A 19,569-nucleotide genomic window follows, 5' to 3' on the forward strand; every position below is an offset into this window, starting at 1 on the left:
GGCTTGTTTTTTGCGTGGCGATCTGTAGTTTTTATCGGTGCCACTTTTGGGTACATAGACAATATCGTAAAATGTTTATTTTTTTATGATAACAGGGAGAGAAAACGCATCAATTCTGACATAGATTTTTTTTTTTTTACAGCGTTAATCATGCAGCATAAATGACACACTAAATTTTTTCTGCGGGTCGGTACGGTTCCAACGATACCAAAATTCTTATATTTTTTTAAGGTTTTTACACTTTTTTGCAATAAAAAGCCATTTTTTTTGGAAATCTTTTTTTTTCTCTATAGCTGCATTCAAAGTCCTGTAACTTTTTTATTTTTCTATGTACGAAGCTCTATGAGGGCTTATTTTTTGCAAGACAAGCTGTAGTTTTTGGTGGTACCATTTTGGGGAATGTACGCCTTTTTTGATCACTTTTATTGCATTTTTTGGGAGGCAAAATGCTAAAGATTAGCATTTTGCCTCTGTTTTTTAGCGTTCTTTTTTACGCTTTTCGCCGTACAAAATAAAAAGTGTATTCAACTATTTGTACACGTCGTTACGGACGCGTCAATACCCAATATGTGGGGTTTTCATTTTTTTTACCTTTTTTTATGCTAATATTAGAAAAAGCATAAAAAAAGTTTTTTTTAAAAAAATTTTTTTACATTTTTCTTTTTTTACATTTTTCTTTTCTTTTTTTTTACATAATTTGAGTCCCTCTGAGGGACTTGCAACACTGTGTCTATGATCGCTGTGATAAGGCATGGCAGAGCTACTGCTCTGCCATGCCTTATCGCTTATACAGCGATCTCAGGCACTGGTAATACAGGACGCCAGTGTCTGGTGTCCTGTTGCCATGGTGACAGGCCTTGCTCTCGCGATGACATCGCGAGTTCCGGCCGGAGACACAGAGGGAGTGCGGTCCCTCTGTGAACTCTTTCCCTGCCGCGATCTACTTAGATCGCGGCAGGGAAGGGGTTAACAGCGGGGGGCGCATCTCTGATGCCCCCCCCCTGTTGCAGCGGGACGCCGGCTGTGACTGACAGCCGACTCCCGCTGCGGGATAGCGCGGGATCATATGTGATCTCGCGCTATCCCCAGGACGTACCGGTACGTCCTGTTGCGGGAAGTACCAGGCTCCCAGGACGTACCGGTACGTCCTGGAGCGGGAAGGGGTTAAGGCACTCGGCCCCACACTTACTAGCCCCTGTGCTCCTGCAAGGGAGCTAGTATCGCTGGCTCACAGCGGGGTGGCAGAAGGAGATTTCTCTCCTCTCGCTCCCCCGCCCCTCTCCATTGACATAACACAGTGGCCGTTCAGTGCTGAAGGCTGCTATTTACACTGAACGATCAGCTGATCGTCCATCGTTTATCGTTTGCCCGACACTCGTCCCGTCTAAAGGGGCCTTTAGGTTGCAAACCTGGAAACAACTTATTTACTCTTATCTTGTCTGTACAGATATTGTATGTAGCAAATATTCTGCATTATTAGATTCTGGGATGTTTGGTGTAACTCTCCTCTTACCTCTTTCCTTCCCGCACTCTTCTTTGGCCATATTAGATTAGTGTGAATCTCCATGGAAAAGCGGTGTTGACTGTTGTATCGACTTGTGACTGCTTACCTGGCCCCATAAGTGGCCTTAGCTATGTGGAACCCTTGCAGTCACACAGGGCGCTGTCTGCCACTTGTATGGGGGGCACCAAGTTGATGCCTCTACAACACGCTCGTCTAGTTCTGTTACTATACTTATGGTATGAGCTTGTTTATGGTGTTGTATTTATGTACTGCACTTGGTTCTGGTGTTGTATTTATATTATGAGCTTGGTTCTGTATTTATGTTATGACCTTGGTTTTGTTCCTGTACTGAGGATAGTTCTGGTGCTGTATTCATAGAATAAGCTTGGTTCTTGTGCTGTATTTAGGTTAGGAGCTTGTATCTAGTGCTGTACTCATGTTATAAGCTTGGTTCTGGTGCTGTATTTATGTACTGAGGTTGGTTATGTTGCTGTATTCATCTTATGAGCTTGGTTCTGTATTATGTTTATGAGCTTGGGTCTGCTGCTGTATTTATGTTATAAGCGTAGTTCTGGTGCTGTATTTATGTACTGAGCCTGGTTCTGACACAGTATCTATTCACTAAGGTGTTGTGGTATGGTTACACTGTTATCTTGCTGCTTTGCTCACAAACAGTATACAGGCAGACCACCCATCAGTGCAATATTGTTTTTTCCTTATAATAGGGGGCGGGGGGGGGGGGGGCACAAAAAAAGTTTCACACTGCACAATTACAATGAGAAAAAAAGATTTATTTAAGGAAAACGGTACAATTATGCATAGCAAAGCAGTGTAACCTCTTATGATCTATACGCAATAGCAAGGATATATGAAGAGTAACTTTATACATGTAATACTGTAGCTGGAAATCCTACGTGCCAGACACCTTTCATCCTATACACCTGCGATCCTTTGGCCATACATCTCTGATCGCCATGCCCTCCAGCTCCCCATGCCATACATACCCTGGTACCCTATACCTCCCAATGCCATACATTTCTGATACAGATACACTACCGTTCAAAAGTTTGTAGTCACCCAAACAATTTTGTGTTTTCCATGAAAAGTCACACTTCTTCACCACCATGCGTTGTGAAATGAATAGAAAATAGAGTCAAGACATTGACAAGGTTAGAAATAATGATTTGTATTTGAAATAACATTGTTTTTACATCAAACTTTGCTTTCGTCAAAGAATCCTCCTTTTGCAGCAATTCCAGCATTGCACACCTTTGACATTCTAGCTGTTAATTTGTTGAGGTAAGCTTGTGAAATTGCACCCCACGCTTCTAGAAGCATCTCCCACAAGTTGGATTGGTTGGATGGGCACTTCTGGCGTACCATACGGTCAAGCTGCTCCCACAACAGCTCAATGGGGTTCAGATCTGGTGACTGCGCTGGCCACTCCATTACCGATAGAATACCAGCTGCCTGCTTCTGCTGTAAATAGTTCTTGCACAATTTGGAGGTGTGTTTAGGGTCATTGTCCTGTTGTAGGATGAAATTGGTTCCAATCAAGCGCTGTCCACTGGGTATGGCATGGCGTTGCAAAATGGAGTGATAGCCTTCCTTATTCAGAATCCCTTTTACCCTGTACAAATCTCCCACCTTACCAGCACCAAAGCAACCCCAGACCATCACATTACCTCCACCATGCTTAACAGATGGCGTCAGGCATTCTTCCAGCATCTTTTCATTTGTTCTGCGTCTCACAAACGTTCTTCTTTGTGATCCAAACACCTCAAACTTGGATTCATCCGTCCACAACACTTTTTTCCAGTCTTCCTCTGTCCAATGTCTGTGTTCTTTTGCCCATCTTAATCTTTTTCTTTTATTGGCCAGTCTCAGATATGGCTTTTTCTTTGCCACTCTGCCCTGAAGCCCAAAATCCCGCAGCCGCCTCTTCACTGTAGATGTGGTGTTTTGCGGGTACTATTTAATGAAGATGCCAGTTGGGTACCTGTGAGGCATCTGTTTCTCAAACTAGAGACTCTAATGTGCTTATCTTCTTGCTTAGTTGTGCAACGCGGCCTCCCACTTCTTTTTCTACTCTGGTTAGAGCCTGTTTGTGCTGTCCTCTGAAGGGAGTAGTACACACCGTTGTAGGAAATCTTCAATTTCTTAGCAATTTCTCGCATGGAATAGCCTTCTTTTCTAAGAACAAGAATAGACTGTCGAGTTTCAGATGAAAGTTCTCTTTTTCTGGCCATTTTGAGTGTTTAATTGACCCCACAAATGTGATGCTCCAGAAACTCAATCTGCTCACAGGAAGGTCAGTTTTGTAGCTTCTGTAACGAGCTAGACTGTTTTCAGATGTGTGAACATGATTGCACAAGGGTTTTCTAATCATCAATTAGCCTTCTGAGCCAATGAGCAAACACATTGTACCATTAGAACACTGGAGTGATAGTTGCTGGAAATGGGCCTCTATTCACCTTTGTAGATATTGCACAAAAAAACAGGCATTTGCAGCTAGAATAGTCATTTACCACATTAGCAATGTATAGAGTGCATTTGTTTAAAGTTAGGACTAGTTTAAAGTTATCTTCATTGAAAAGTGCAGTGCTTTTCCTTCAAAAATAAGGACATTTCAATGTGACCCCAAACTTTTGAACGGGAGTGTAGATTTTATAGGAAGACACATGTAGTTCATTACACAGACGGCGGCTGAGGGATCTTGAGGTGTTTTATACTTTAGTACTTGGTTTCATGGATGTTAGGACATCAGTGTCCAAATTAGTAACGGATTAAGGCCTCATGTCCAGGGGCGTTTTTTCACCCTGTATTACGCGTGCATTGCGTGGCCGCAGGATATGCGGTGAATAAAGATAGTGAAAGTCAATGGATTTTTGTTGATCCATGCACATGTGCGTGTGGACACTGCGTGTCAATACGCTTAAAAATAAATTAAAATAAATTAAAAATCGGAGCATGCTCTATTTTATCGCGTTATACATGCGTATAGCCCTATTGATCTCTATGGGTGCATGTGAATATGCAATGAAACACAGTAAGCACTGCATGTGAAATGCATATGGCTAAGATACATGCAATGGAGTGAAAAAAATGCAGGAAGAAGAAGTTGTTGCGTTTTTTTGGCATATTGAAATCCAGCACATACGCGTGCAAAAACACATGCACACGTGATCATACGCAGGGAAAAAGATTCTATATGCAGGGATACACAGCATTTTTCGCATACGCCCGTGGATATGAGGCCTTAGTGGACCAAAGGCCCCGGGGAGTTCACAAAACTTGGGCCCCCCACACACGCACAATGCATCATGTCAACCCCAAGTAAAATATTCTCTGGTCACATTCACATGTAGCAGAACGGTGCTGATGTTCCACAGCTGAAAAACTTTTGCTGCGGATTTTGATGCCAATCTACAACTTCTCTTCCCTTAAATTAACCCCTTAGTGACGGAGCTAGGGTGATCAAAAAAATCGCATTTCTGTCGTTCTTTTTTTTTTTCGGACCACGTTCACCATCCGGGGGAAATAATGCATTACTTTGATAGATCGGACTTTTATGAACGCAGCGATACCAAACATGTATTTTTGGTTTATTATTTAGGTTTTTTGTTTATTGCAAATATGGCAAAAGGGTTTCTTTTTTGAACTTTTATTACTTTTTTTACATGGTATTATAAATCATTTCACAATACCACCAGTAAATTTTAACTACATTAAAAGGGCAGCTAAGTGCTAATGATTAAAATCCCATGCAGATCCCTCTTAATAGTCAGGGATCTATACATGTGTACTACACCAAAGTTAGCAGGCAGTGCTGCAGTTGTTGCGTGATGCAATGATCTGTAGAACAGTGCCAATTCTCTGCAGTTGTGAAGTATTTGTGGTCGAGCTGACGGAATGTCAGTCGTCAAGTTGTTGGGGCCCGTATGGTGGGCGTATCTGTAAGTAACGTACTGTTAGTTTTTGCTGTACCATGGGGCACACAATCCAAGAGTATTACCGCATACAGTTAGACTAGAAACACCGCAGCCGGCAAACACATATTTTTACAGTAATGAGTCTTGTGAGGGACTCGTAGCCGAGCTGACGGAATTTCAAAGTCGTCAAGTTGTTGTGGCCCGTATGGTGGGCGTATCTGTAAGTAATGTACTGTAGGTTTTTGCTGTACCATGAGGCACAGAATCCACAAGTAGACTGGAAACGCAGCAGCCGACAAACACCAGTTTGTACAGTAATGTGTGTTGAGCGACAAAGACAGACGATCATCGAATAGGGTTGGCATGTAAGCAAAGTAGACTACAACTTTGGTGTTTGGCATTTCCATATTTTTGTCCACCCTCTGTAATGCCTTGAAAATGTTTAGGAAGGTATCAGTCAGGAGAAGCAGACCAACAATCAGACCCCTTTGATGTTCTGTAAGATCTTTACAGTCCAACTAAGAATACATCAGGAAAATTCTCCTAGAACAGCCGAACTTTATAAGAGGGAAATCAGAATCGCTGTAAATAATGGCAGCGGAGTGCTGACTATTATCTATCAGGAGTTGAAGACCAGATTCACATGAGTGTCCAGTAAAAATGCAGTTGTGCAGGCAAAACCACGCAAATGCCCTTGTGAAACCGGCCTAAATCTGATCAGATAATTCTCAGCACAATCATATTCCCAAATATAACAGTTTATTTGTTTTCCACCCTAAAAGGTTCCAGTTTGTTTTTCAGTGAAATTGTACAGATAACGGGTGACACCGAAGGTGGAAATAAATCTGAAATTATTTAACTTTGTCAGACTTTTTACCATGCCTAGAGTTGAGCGAATGTACTCTGCCGTGCTTGATGCTCGTTCGAGTATTAGCGTACTCGATGGTGCTCGTTACTCGAACGAGCATCAAGCTGTGTTTGACCCTGCCCCAGTTTTTGGCTCCTCCCTGCTGTGACATGCCTGTTTTTGCCCCTCCCGGGAGAGGGAGAGAGAGGGAGAAAAGGAAAGAGAGAGAGAAAAGGAGAGGGAGAGAGAGAGAGAGAGAGAGAGAGAGAGAGAGAGAGAGAGAGAGAGAGAAAAGGAGAGAGAGGGAGAGAGAGAGAAAAGGAGAGAGAGGGGGAGAGAGAGAAAAGGAGAGAGAGGGAGAGAGAGAGAAAAGGAGAGAGAGGGAGAGAGAGAGAAAAGGAGAGGGAGAGAGAGAGAAAAGGAGAGAGAGGGAGAGAGAGAGGGAGAAAAGGAGGGAAAGAGAGAGGGAGAAAAGGAGGGAGAGAGAGAGGGAGAAAAGGAGGGAGAGAGAGAGGGAGAAAAGGAGGGAGAGAGAGAGGGAGAAAAGGAGGGAGAGAGAGAGGGAGAAAAGGAGGGAGAGAGGGAGAAAAGGAGAGAGAGGGAGAAAAGGAGAGAGAGGGAGAAAAGGAAAGAGGGAGAAAAGGAAAGAGGGAGAAAAGGAAAGAGGGAGAAAAGGAAAGAGAGGGAGAAAAGGAAAGAGAGGGAGAAAAGGAAAGAGGGGGAGAAAAGGAAAGAGAGGGAGAAAAGGAAAGAGAGGGAGAAAAGGAAAGAGAACGAGAGAGAGAGAGAGAGAGAGAGAATGAGAGAACGAGAGAGAGAAAGAACGAGAGAGAGAGAGAACGAGAGAGAGAGAACGGAGAGAGAGAGAGAGAATGAGAGAGAGAGAACGGAGAGAGAGAGAGAGAATGAGAGAGAGAGAGAACAAGAAAGAACAAGAGAGAGAGAGAACGAGAAAGAACAAGAGAGAGAGAGAGAGAACAAGAGAGAGAGAGAGAGAACGAACCAAGAAAAAAAAAAAAGCTCGGGACCCAGCTTCCCACCTACAAAAATGCTCGAGTCTCCCATTGTAGTCAATGGGGTTTGTTACTCGAGTAGAGCTCTCGAATTTCAGGAAAAACTCGACTCGAATAACGAGGACCCGAGCATTTGGGTGCTCGCTCATCTCTAAACATGACAGAAACCTGGCATTTCAACAGGAATGTGTGGACTGTTCTCATAATATAATCCATTTGCTATGGCTCTGGACAGACTTTGATGTGGATTTGCTGCAGATTTTTCCACTGCCGAAAGTCAGCAGCAAAATCACCCTGTCTTAACACGCTTCCATTAACTGATATTGGAATTGCTGCGGACTTTCTGTAGCTGAAAATCTGCACCAAAATCGGTGTGGATGTTTACTAGTATTTTGATGAAGATCAGAATTTTGGAGCCAACAACCCACCGGCACCCCCATAACATATTTGCTTAGTTCTGCTACTGTATTAATGTACTGAACATGATTCTTGTACATAATTCACTTCCTGAGCCGTTCTGGTGATATATTTATGGAGCTTGGTTCAGGCGCTATGTATGTATACTGAGCTTCGTTCTGGAGCTGTGTTTATGTTATGAGCTTGATTCTGGTACAAGATTTATTCCCTGAGCTGCTCTGGTTGTGGGTATGCTCCTATCTCACTGATTTCTGCACAAACCAAATACAGGCAGACCATCCATCGGTGCAACTTAGATGTTTTTTTTTTTCTTATGACAGGGTGATACCACAGTATGCCATCTAACCTATTGCCGTCACGATTGGTACAACCTGGGACATGACGTCTAATATAATATAACTGTTACGTCCGACTTCTATGTGTAAAAACTGTAAACCAAAACACCCACTGGGCATTGTTCACATCAAACTACCAGCAACTCCCAAAGTACAAAAAAAGCAAAACAGAGAATGGAAACTTTCCCTAAGGGGAGCTAAAAGGTGATAACCCTGCCTACTAGTGGATGGCCCGCCCTGATAAGGACGCATCCAACCCTCGTGCCTGGGCCACTCACTAACCCTGTTAAGTGACAAAGGACAACGACTATACAAGTAAACAAAACCTCCTAATGTCCCTTTTACATGGGCCAACAGCATTTTAATGATTGCACGAGCAATTAGTTGAGCTAATCAACTGTGAACGAACAGTAAGCGACTTTTTCATGTTGACACTGAACGAATTTTGAGAGGAAATCATTACATATAAATGGGCCATAAGAGTACATATCAGCAATTAATCGCTGTACTTATCTGCAGGGGTTGCTGGAAGAACCACTGACACCAGTTCTGGGGATGTCCTCTACCATCAGCAGAAGGAGACTGTACTGAATTGACCAGCACAGAATCCAGCCCACGAGGGAACTAAAAACCCTCCCTAATTGCCCGCAGGTGTAAACCAACAGCTGACAAACCCATCAGAGTAAAAAAAAAAAATGGAGAGTAAAACTCAGGGCTCCTTCGCACCGCCAATCGCGACTTTTTTCCCACAATTCTTTTCCCGAAAATAATAGTGGGAAAACAATTCTTTGCCGCTTGTGATTTTCTCACACATTTTTTGCGCGATTTTGCAGCAATTATCTCACCAGAAAGACAATAGCAAATTCTAAGGTTAAAAATGCATCACATAAAAATTGCAAGTTTGTGCATTGCGATGCAATAAGACAAAGGCTCCAAAGGGAAACATGGGAGATGAAAAAAAGCAAAACGCAGAAAGATAGGACATCCCATGATTCAAAAAACATCCCAAATGTGAAGGAAACCATTGAAAATCATTGGGTTCATAATTCTGCGTTGTGACTCACTCTTGCATGGCGCTTTTATTGTCAGTGTGAAGGCACCCTCAAACTGACACAACAGTAACCATTTCCCATCTGCTGTAGATCAGTAATATCACCCATTATGGACCTCTTAACCAGTGACTATGAAAGGGTCCCAAGAGCTGCATTGTCCATTCTTGCTTCCCATTTGTCCATCGTGTATTTCCAGATATGGTTTCTATCTCTTAAGGTTTCTTTCTCCTCTTCAGACAAACTACTGGCACACAAGCTAGAACAAGAAAAGAATCCTCAGAGTTAGTGACTTTATATCATAATAGTTTTCTCATGACTTCAGATTAGTCCGGGCATAAAATGGAAAAAAGCTCATTTATAACATTTATAACCTGTGCCCCCACATGTCCCATTCTGCAAATTTATACCCTGCCCCCCACATGCTGTAGATGTATAACTTGTGCCCCCCACATGTCTCATCCTGTATATGTATAACTTTACCCTCATATGTCGCATCCTGTATATGAATAATTTGTCCCCACACGTCTCACCCTGTACATGTATAACATGTACCACAACATGTCTCATCCTGTACATGTATAACTTGTGTCCTCACATGTCTCTTCCTGTACATGTGTAACCAGTATCCCTCAGATCTCATCCTGTACATGTATAACTGGTCCCCCCGCGTGTCTCGTTATGTACATATATAACTTGTACCACATATGTCTCATCCTGTACATGTATAACTTTTGCCCCCATATGTCTTATCCTGCACATGTATATCTTGTACACCACATGTCTCATTCTGTCCATGTATACCTTGTACCCCCACATGTCTAATCATGTACATATATAACTTGTGCCCACACATGTCTCATCCTGTACATGTATAACTTCTGCCCCCACATGTCTTATCCTTCACATGTATATATTGTATCCCCCCATGTATCATCCTGTACATATATAAATTGTACCCCCACGTCTCATCCTGTATATGTAAAACTTGTGCTCCCGTATGTCTCATCCTGTCCATGTATAACTTGTACAACCATATGTCTCATCCTGTACAGGTATATCTTGTACCCCCATGTCTCATCCTGTATATGTATAACTTGTACTCTCACATGTCTCATCCTGTACATGTGCAACTAGTGCCCCTAACATGTTTCATACTATACATGTACAACCTCTATTCCCCACACATCTCATCCTGTATAACTTGTGCCCTCACATGTCTAATCATGTACATGTATAACTTGTGCACCACATGTCTCATCCTGTACATGTATAACTTGTGCCCTCACATGTCTAATCAAGTACATGTATAACTTGTCCCCCCACATGTTTCATCCTGTACATGTATAACTTGTGTCCTCACATGTCCCATCCTGTAACCTTTCCCCCTCATATCTCTTTCCGTCCATGTATAACTTGTACAATCATGTCTCATTCTGTACATGTATAACTTGTTTCCTCACATGTCTCATCCTGTACATGTGTAACCTTTCCCCCTCATATCTCTTCCTGTCGATGTATAACTTGTTCAACCATGGCTCATCCTCTACATGTATAACTTAAGCCCCAACATGTCTCATCCTGAACACAAATACCTTGTACCCACACGTCTAATCATGTACATGTATAACTTGTGCCCCCACATGTCTCATGCTGTAAGTGTATGACTTGTGCCCACCTACAAGTCTCATCCTCTACTTGTATGAGTTGTACCCCCCTCACATGTCTGATTAGGGAACATTTATGACTTGTAATCCCCCACGTCTCATCCTGTACATGTATAACTTGTGCCCCCCACATTTATCAAGCTGTACATTTGTGACTTGTACTTCCCCTATGTCTCATCATGTACATGTATAACTTGTGCCACCAGATGTCTCATCATGTACAAGTATGACTTGTGCCACCACATATTTCATCATGAGCATGTATGACTTGTGTCCCCAAATATGTCGTCCTCTACATGTACAGCTTTTGCCACACATGTCTCGTCCTGCACATATATGCTTATAAGTCCCCACATTTCTCATGCTGTACATATATAACTTGTACCCCCACATGTCTCATCCTCTACATGTATAACTTGTACCCCCACATGTCTCATCCTCTACATGTATAACTTATACCCCCACATGTCTCATCCTCTACATGTATAACTTGTACCCCCACGTCTCATCCTCTACATGTATAACTTGTACCCCCACGTCTCATCCTCTACATGTATAACTTGTACCCCCACGTCTCATCCTCTACATGTATAACTTGTACCCCCACGTCTCATCCTCTACATGTATAACTGGTACCCCCACGTCTCATCCTCTACATGTATAACTGGTACCCCCACGTCTCATCCTCTACATGTATAACTTGTACCCCCACATGTCTCATCTTGAACAGGTACAACTTATGCCCCCACATGTCTCATATGGAACATGTATAATTTGTGCCCACATGTCTCCTCCTATACATGTATGACTTGTGTCCCACCACATGTCTCATCCTGTATATTTATGACTTGTACCCCCCTGCATGTCTGATAAAGGAACATTTATGACTTTTAATCCCACACATGTCTCATCCCATAGATGTGTGATTTATAATTCCCCCAATGTGTCATCCTATACATCTATGACTTGTGCCCCCACATATCTCATCCTATATATGTATGACTTGTGCCCCCCCCACAAGTTTCGTCCTGTATATGAGTTGTACTGCCCCACATGTCTAAGAAGGGAACATGTATGGCTTGTAATCCCCCATATGTCTTATCCTGTACATGTATAATTTGTGCCACACGTCTCACCCTGTATATGTAAAACTTGTGCACCCACATCTTATCCTGTACATACATAACTTGTGCCCCCATATGTCTCATTCTGTACATGTAGAACTAGTACCCCCACATGTCTCATCCTGTACACATGTCTTATTTTGTACATGTATAACTTGTGCCCTCATATGTCTCATCCTGTACATGTACAACTTGTGCCTCCACATATCTCATCCTGTACATGTGTGACTTGTAATCCCCCCCATTTCTAATCCTGTATATGTATACCTTGTGACCCAGATGTCTCATCCTGTACAAGTACGACTTAAGCTCCCACATGTCTCATCCTGCACATGTATAACTTGTGCCCATACATAACTCAACCTGTACATGTACAACTTGTGCCCCCACATGTCTCGTCCTGCACATGTATGACTTGTAAGCCCAACATCTCTCATCCTGTACATGTATAACTTGTACCCCTTCATGTCTCATCATGTACATGTATAACGTATGCCCCCACATGTCTCATTCGGAACATGTATAATTTGTACCCCCACATGTCCTGTACATGTATGGCTTGAACGTCCCACATGTATATCCTGTATCCCAACGCGTCTCATCCTGTACATGTATAACCTGTATTCCCCCCATGCCTTATCCTGTACATGTATAATTTGCACACCCACATATCCCATCCTGTACATGTATAACTTGTGCACCCACATATCCCATCCTGTGCATGTATAACTTGTGCACCCACATATCCCATCCTGTGCATGTATAACTTGTGCACCCACATATCCCATCCTGTGCATGTATAACTTGTGCACCCACATATCCCATCCTGTGCATGTATAACTTGTGCCTCCACAGGTCGTGTCCTGTACATGTATAACTTGTGCCTCCACAGGTCGTGTCCTGTACATGTATGACTTGAGCCCCCCACATTTCTCATCCTGTGCATGTATGATTTGTAATACCCCACATGTCACATACTGTACATATATAACTTGTGCCCCATATGTCTTATCCTGTGCATTTATAACTTGTCCCCCCACGTCTTATTCTGTACAACTGTAGCTTGTGCCCCCACACGTTTAAACCTGTATATGTATAACAGAAGGGGAAATAAAAAATTAAAAACAATCACAGAAAATGTCCGTTACTTACTGACTGAGGAGTGCATATAGATGCATCCTCCTCTCACCATGCAGGTAGCTGACTACCAAATGGAGGAGCCAATAACACCTGTGAGGGCACCGATGAGACACCCACTCACACTGCCTCCTGATAATGAGGGGGGTGGCTGCTTGGTGTATACTCCCACACATAGTGGATACAGGGTGCCAGACCATTCTGATATATGTAGTTCACCATGCAGACCAGCAACCTATTAATGATGCCATGATAATTCGGCGGGCTGCCCTGTATTTCCATCAGTGAACCACATTGGAACTGCCACCCTGGGCTCTCCCTGGAGTCTTAATGCCACACTGCATGTGAATGATAGATAATAAATGCAAGGCATTGGTTGGATGTTGGCCAAGATACATGAGCCCACTAACCACTTCACGGTTCCTTGCATTGTAGTGGGTCCCTACACTAATATAAATGCATCACAGAAGGGGAAATAAAAAATTAAAAACAATCACAGAAAATGGCCGTTACTTACTGAGTGAGGAGTGCATATAGATGCATCCTCCTCTCACCATGCAGGTAGCCACCCCCCTCATTATCAGGAGGCAGTGTGAGTGGCTGTCTTATCGGTGTCCTGCACAGGTGTTATTGGCTCCTCCATTTGGTAGTCAGCTACCTGCATGGTGAGAGGAGGATGCATCTATATGCAATCCTCACTTAGTAAGTAACGGCCATTTTCTGTGATTGGCTGTATATGTATAACTTGCACCCCCCTATATCTCATTCTGTACATGTATAACTTGTACCCCATCCCACATGTCTCATCCTGTACATGTGTATATTGTGCCCCCTCATGTCTTAACCTATACATATATGACTTGTGTCCCCACATGTCTCTTCCTGTACATGTATGACTGGTAAGCCCCCACATCTCATTCTGTACATATATAATTTATGCCTTCACATGTCTGATCCTGTACATGTATGACTTGTACTGCCCCACATTTCTCATCCTATACATGTTCAACCTGTTGCGCAACATGTCTGATCCCGAACATATATAACTTGTACCCCCCACATGTCTCATTCTGTACATGTATGACTTGGTAACTCCACACATGTCTCATCCAGTAAATGTAGAACTTGCACTTCGACATGTATCATCCTATACATGTATGACTTGTTAATTCCACACATCTCATCGTGTTTATGTGTAACTTGCACCCTAACATGTCTCATCCTGTACATGTATAAGTTGTGCCCCCACATGTCTCTTCCTCTACATGTATGACTTGTGCCCCAAACAAATCTCATGCTATACATGTATAACTTGTGCCTTAACATGTTTCATCCTGTACATGTATAACTTGTGCTTTGATGTCTCATCCTCTACATGTATGATTTGTGCCATAACATGTCTCTTCCTGTATATTTATAACTTGAGCCACCCACATATCTCATCCTGTACATGTATAACTTTTCTCCACCCCATTACTCATCCTGTACGTGTTTAACTTGTAGTCCCCACATGTCTCGTCCTGTACTTATATGACTACTAATCCCACACATTTCTCATCCTGTACATGCATAACTTGACACATCTTATCCTCTACATGTATAACGTGTATCTCCGTAAATCTTATCCTATACATTTATGACTTGTACCTCCCACATGCCTCATCCTGTCATGTATAACTTGTGCCCCCCACATGTCTCATTCTCTACTTGCATAACTTGCAATAACCCACATGTCTCATGCTGTACATGTATGACTTGTAATCACCCACATGTGTCATGTTGTACATGTATAATTTGTAAGCCCCCACATTTCTCATCCTATACATGTATAACTTGTAATCCCCCGCTTGTCTCATCCTGTACATATCTAACTTGTATCCCCCAAGTCTCGTCCTTTACATGTATAACTTTCCTCCCCCACAAGTCTCATCCTGTACATATATAACTTCCCCCCCCACATCTCATTCTGTACATGTATGACTTGTAATCCCATACATTTTTCATCCTGTAAATGTATACCTTGTACCCCCACATCTCTCTTCCTCTACATAAGTAATTTGTACCCCACACATCTCATCCCATACCTGTATAGCTTGTAATCCCCTATTTCTCATCCTGCACATGTAAAATTTGTAATCCCCCAGACCTCTCATCCTGTACATATATAACTGCCTCCCACATATCATCCTGTTCATATATAACCCCCTACATGTCTCATTTTGTAAATATATAACTTTCACCCCCCCACATGACTCATCCTGTGTGTGTAAACCTTGTAATTCCCCACTCGTTTCACCCTGTACATGTATGACTCGTACTCCCACACGACTCATCTTGTACCTGTATGATTTGTACCCTCCATGTCGTCTCATCCTGCACATGTATAACTTGTTCACCCCACATGTTTCATCCTGTAAATATAGACCTTGTGCCCTGACCTGTCTCATCCTGTATATGTATAACTTGTGCCCCTACACATCTCATACTCCCACGTTCCATGAAAATAAGATCTACCCCAAAAATAAGCCCTAGCATCATTTTTCAGGATTTTTTAGGATGCAGAATATTTTTTTAGGATTTTTGAAGATGCTTGAAGCATAAGCTCTACTCCAAAATGGAGCCCTAGTTACAGTTAATAAAAAAAATACAATATAAATAGTGCCCAGGCAGCTATACATGTAAAAAAGTAAAATCTTTTGGAGCAAGAATATAAGACACTGTCTTATTTTTGGGGAAACAGGGTAGATGCATAACTTGTGCCCCCATATGTCTCATCCTGTATGTGTATGACCTGTAATCTCCCACAAGTCTCAACTTTTACATGTATAATTTATAATCCACCACGTGTCTCATCCTGTACATGTATGACTTGTATTCCCCACATGTCTCATCTTGTACATGTATAATTTATAATCCACCACATGTCTCATCCTATACATGTATAACTTGTACCCCCACACATGTCTCATCCTGTACATGTATAACTCTTACCCCTCACATCTCATCCTGTACATATATAACATGTACCTCCCACATGTCTTCTCCTATACGTGTATAACTTGTAATCCCCCGCTTGGCTCATCCTTGTATAACATGTATAACTTTACTCCCCCACATGTCTCATCTTGTACGCGTATTACTTGTAATCGCCCACATGTCTCATCCTGTACAAGTATAACTTATACCTCCCCACATGTCTCATCCTGTACATATATAACTTGTACCGCCCATGTCTCATCATGTGCACGAATAACTTTTTAAAACCACGTCTCATCCTCTACATGTAGAATTTGTGCCGTATGTGTTTTATCCTGTACATGTATGACTTGTAATCCCCCACATGTCTCATCCTGTACATTTATTACTTGTACCCTTACCCCCACATGTCTCATCCTGTACATGTATAACTTGTGCCCCTCGCATGTCTCATCCTGTACATGCATAACTTGTGCCCCTCGTTTGTCTCATCCTGTGCATGTATAACTTGTGCCCCCGCACATGTCTCATCATGTACAGTTTTGACTTGTAATCCTCCACATGTATCATCCTGTACTTGTATAACCTGTAATCCCCTACATGTCACATCCTGTATATGTATGACTTGTATTCCTCACATCTTATCCTGTACATATATAATTTGTAATCCCCCACATGTCTCATCCTGTACATGTATTACTCATACCCCTCACATCTCATCCTGAACATGTATGAACATTTATAATGTGTACCTCCCACAAGAGCTTGCCGGCGCTGATTGGCTGAGACAGTCAATGAAGGGCTGTGATTGGGCATCGAGCAAGCGCCGACAACCAATCACAGCACTCTATTGCCAGAGCGGGGGTTCTCGAACCTGGCCTCCGGCAATAGACTTGGGAGTGCCGAGGAAGCCCGGATCAGCGGCAGAGACCAGCGGCCGCGACCCAGACTGCAGCGGCTAGGTGAGTGTTACTTTCTTTATTTCTACCTAGCCTAGCTGGGACTGATTTTCGGGGTAGGGCTTCTATTGCAAGCCCTCACCCCGAAAATCGGCGAGCGGTTAACGCTGCCAAAAACGCGGCACCAAGTGTTGCCGCGTTTTCAGCAGTGCTAAAACCGCTGCCCATTCATTTCAATGGCCGACGCAGGGCTGAAAACGCCCCAAAATAGAACATGCATCGCTGTCAAAGCGCAGCGTTGGGAGGCGCTGTGTTTTCCGCCCTTTGTGAGCAGCCCCATTGAAATGAATGGGAGCGCTGTACAGCGTTTAGCGCTGGGCTGAAAAGGCAGCGCTAAACGCTGTACAAAACGGCCAACAAAGAAAGATGTGGGCTCACCTCACCAGCAGTAACTTTCAATGTTGCAGGAAGATCTGGGATCCAACTTAAAGCGACTAGTTGTCACCCCCGACATACAATTAATGCCATACCACTTACGGAATTCATTAGGGCAAAATGTATATGTACCAATACATCAGCAAACCAAATCTGTACCCGTTTGGCGGATAGAAGTTATAACCCACAAACTTTGAATAATGCTAAGGACAAGGTTAATAAAATGGACAGAAAGACATTGCTGTATAAGGATAAGGATTTATCTGATGGTATATCCAACAAAATTGTCTTCACTACACCATACAGTAGGGAATTCCCACAGATAAGAAAATTATTCTTCTCCTATCTTCCAATTTTAAAACAGGATGATGATTTAAAATCTATCTTAGACAAAGGCGTGTTATGTACCTCTCGCAGAAATCGTACTATTGGAGACAGAGTATCTAAGAATTTCATATGTCAGAAACCCCAAAATAATTGGATTAATATTAGAGATGAGCGAACACCAAAATGTTCGGGTGTTCGTTATTCGGAACGAACTTCCCGTGATGCTCGAGGGTTCGTTTCGAACAACGAACCCCATTGAAGTCAATGGGCGACCAGAGCATTTTTGTATTTCGCCGATGCTCGCTAAGGTTTTCATGTGTGAAAATCTGGGCAATTCAAGAAAGTGATGGGAATGACACAGAAACGGATAGGGCAGGCGAGGGGCTACATGTTGGGCTGCATCTCAAGTTCACAGGTCCCACTATTAAGCCACAATACCGGCAAGAGTGCCCCCCCCCCCCTCCCAACAACTTTTACTTCTGAAAAGCCCTCATTAGCATGGCATACCTTAGCTAAGCACCACACTACCTCCAACAAAGCACAATCACTGCCTGCATGACACTCCACTGCCACTTCTCCTGGGTTACATGCTGCCCAACCGCCCCCCCTCCCCCCCCACAGCGCACACCAAAGTGTCCCTGGGCAGCCTTCAGCTGCCCTCATGCCACACCACGCTCATGTCTATTTAGAATTGCGTCTGCCATGACGAGGGACCGCAGGCACACACTGCAGAGGTTGGCACGGCTAGGCAGCGACCCTCTTTAAAAGTGGCGGAGCGATAGCCCACAATGCTGTACAGAAGCAATGAGAAATAGAATCCTGTGCCACCGCCATCAGGAGCTGCACACGTGGGCATAGCAATGGGGAACCTATGTGCCACACACTATTCATTCTGTCAAGGTGTCTGCATGCCCCAGTCAGACCGGGCTTTTTAATTCATAGACACAGGCAGGTACAACTCCCTATTGTGAAGTCCCTGTCGACCCACAGCATGGGTGGCTCCCTGGAACCCACCGGCGGTACACAGAAATATCCCATTGCATTGCCCAACACAGCTGAGGTAGTAATGTCGTGCTTAATGCAGGTGGGCTTCGGCCCACACTGCATGCCCCAGTCTGACTGGGGTTCTTTATAAGTGTACAGATGTAGTAAAAACTCCGTGTGCACCTACAGCATGGGTGGGTGCCAGGAAGCCACCGGCGGTACATAGAAATATCCCATTGCATTGCCCAACACAGCTGAGGTAGTAATGTTGTGCTTAACCCTTTCCAATCCAATTTGTATATGGTTTTCCTAGGGGGCTTACTCTTTTTCTGCCGTTATACAACGGCGCTATATGCTGGCTAAAGCCAGTACTGCATGAGCTGACACGTAGGATAGGCTCCGACAGCAGAGAGGCTGGCAATATACAGTAAGAGAACCCCGACGGACGTCTACCAACAACGGAGCTGTACAGCCTTAAACCCTAATTTCTTCACAGGTCACACAGTGGACTGGAAAGGGTTAATGCAGGTGGGTTTCGGCCCACACTGCATGCCCCAGTCAGACTGGGTTTCTTTATAAGTGGAAACAGATGCATTTATAATTCCCTGTGGACCCACAGCATGGGTGGGTGCCAGGAAGCCACCGGCGGTACATAGAAATATCCCATTGCATTGCCCAACACAGCTGAGGTAGTAATGTCGTGCGTAATACAGGTGGGCTTCGGCCCACACTGCATGCCCCAGTCTGACCGGGGTTCTTTACAAGTGGACACATGTAGGTTAAACTCCCTGTGGACCCACTGCCTGGGTGGGTGCCAGGAAGCCACCGGCGGTACATAGAAATATCCCATTGCATTGCCCAACACAGCTGAGGTAGTAATGTCGTGCGTAATACAGGTGGGCTTCGGCCCACACTGCATGCCC

At 43.5% G+C, this 19,569-nt stretch overlaps 1 protein-coding gene across 2 annotated transcripts in view; it reads right to left on the reverse strand.

The window, feature by feature from the left end:
• Nucleotides 1-2,274: 2,274 nt before the first annotated feature.
• Nucleotides 2,275-19,569, reverse strand: part of LOC136633365 (serine-rich adhesin for platelets-like) — a 32,592-nt gene continuing 15,297 nt past the window's right edge. For both annotated transcript variants that reach the window (XR_010793264.1, XM_066609045.1), the window contains one exon: nt 2,275-9,356. Coding sequence is in view for 1 of the 2 variants with exons in the window: in XM_066609045.1 (XP_066465142.1) it covers nt 6,404-7,348 (945 nt within the window). In the remaining variant the exon portion in view is untranslated. The remainder of the gene's footprint in view (nt 9,357-19,569) is intronic.

This window comes from Eleutherodactylus coqui, chromosome 6 (genome assembly GCF_035609145.1).
Source record: "Eleutherodactylus coqui strain aEleCoq1 chromosome 6, aEleCoq1.hap1, whole genome shotgun sequence".
NCBI classification, from domain to species: domain Eukaryota; kingdom Metazoa; phylum Chordata; class Amphibia; order Anura; family Eleutherodactylidae; genus Eleutherodactylus; species Eleutherodactylus coqui.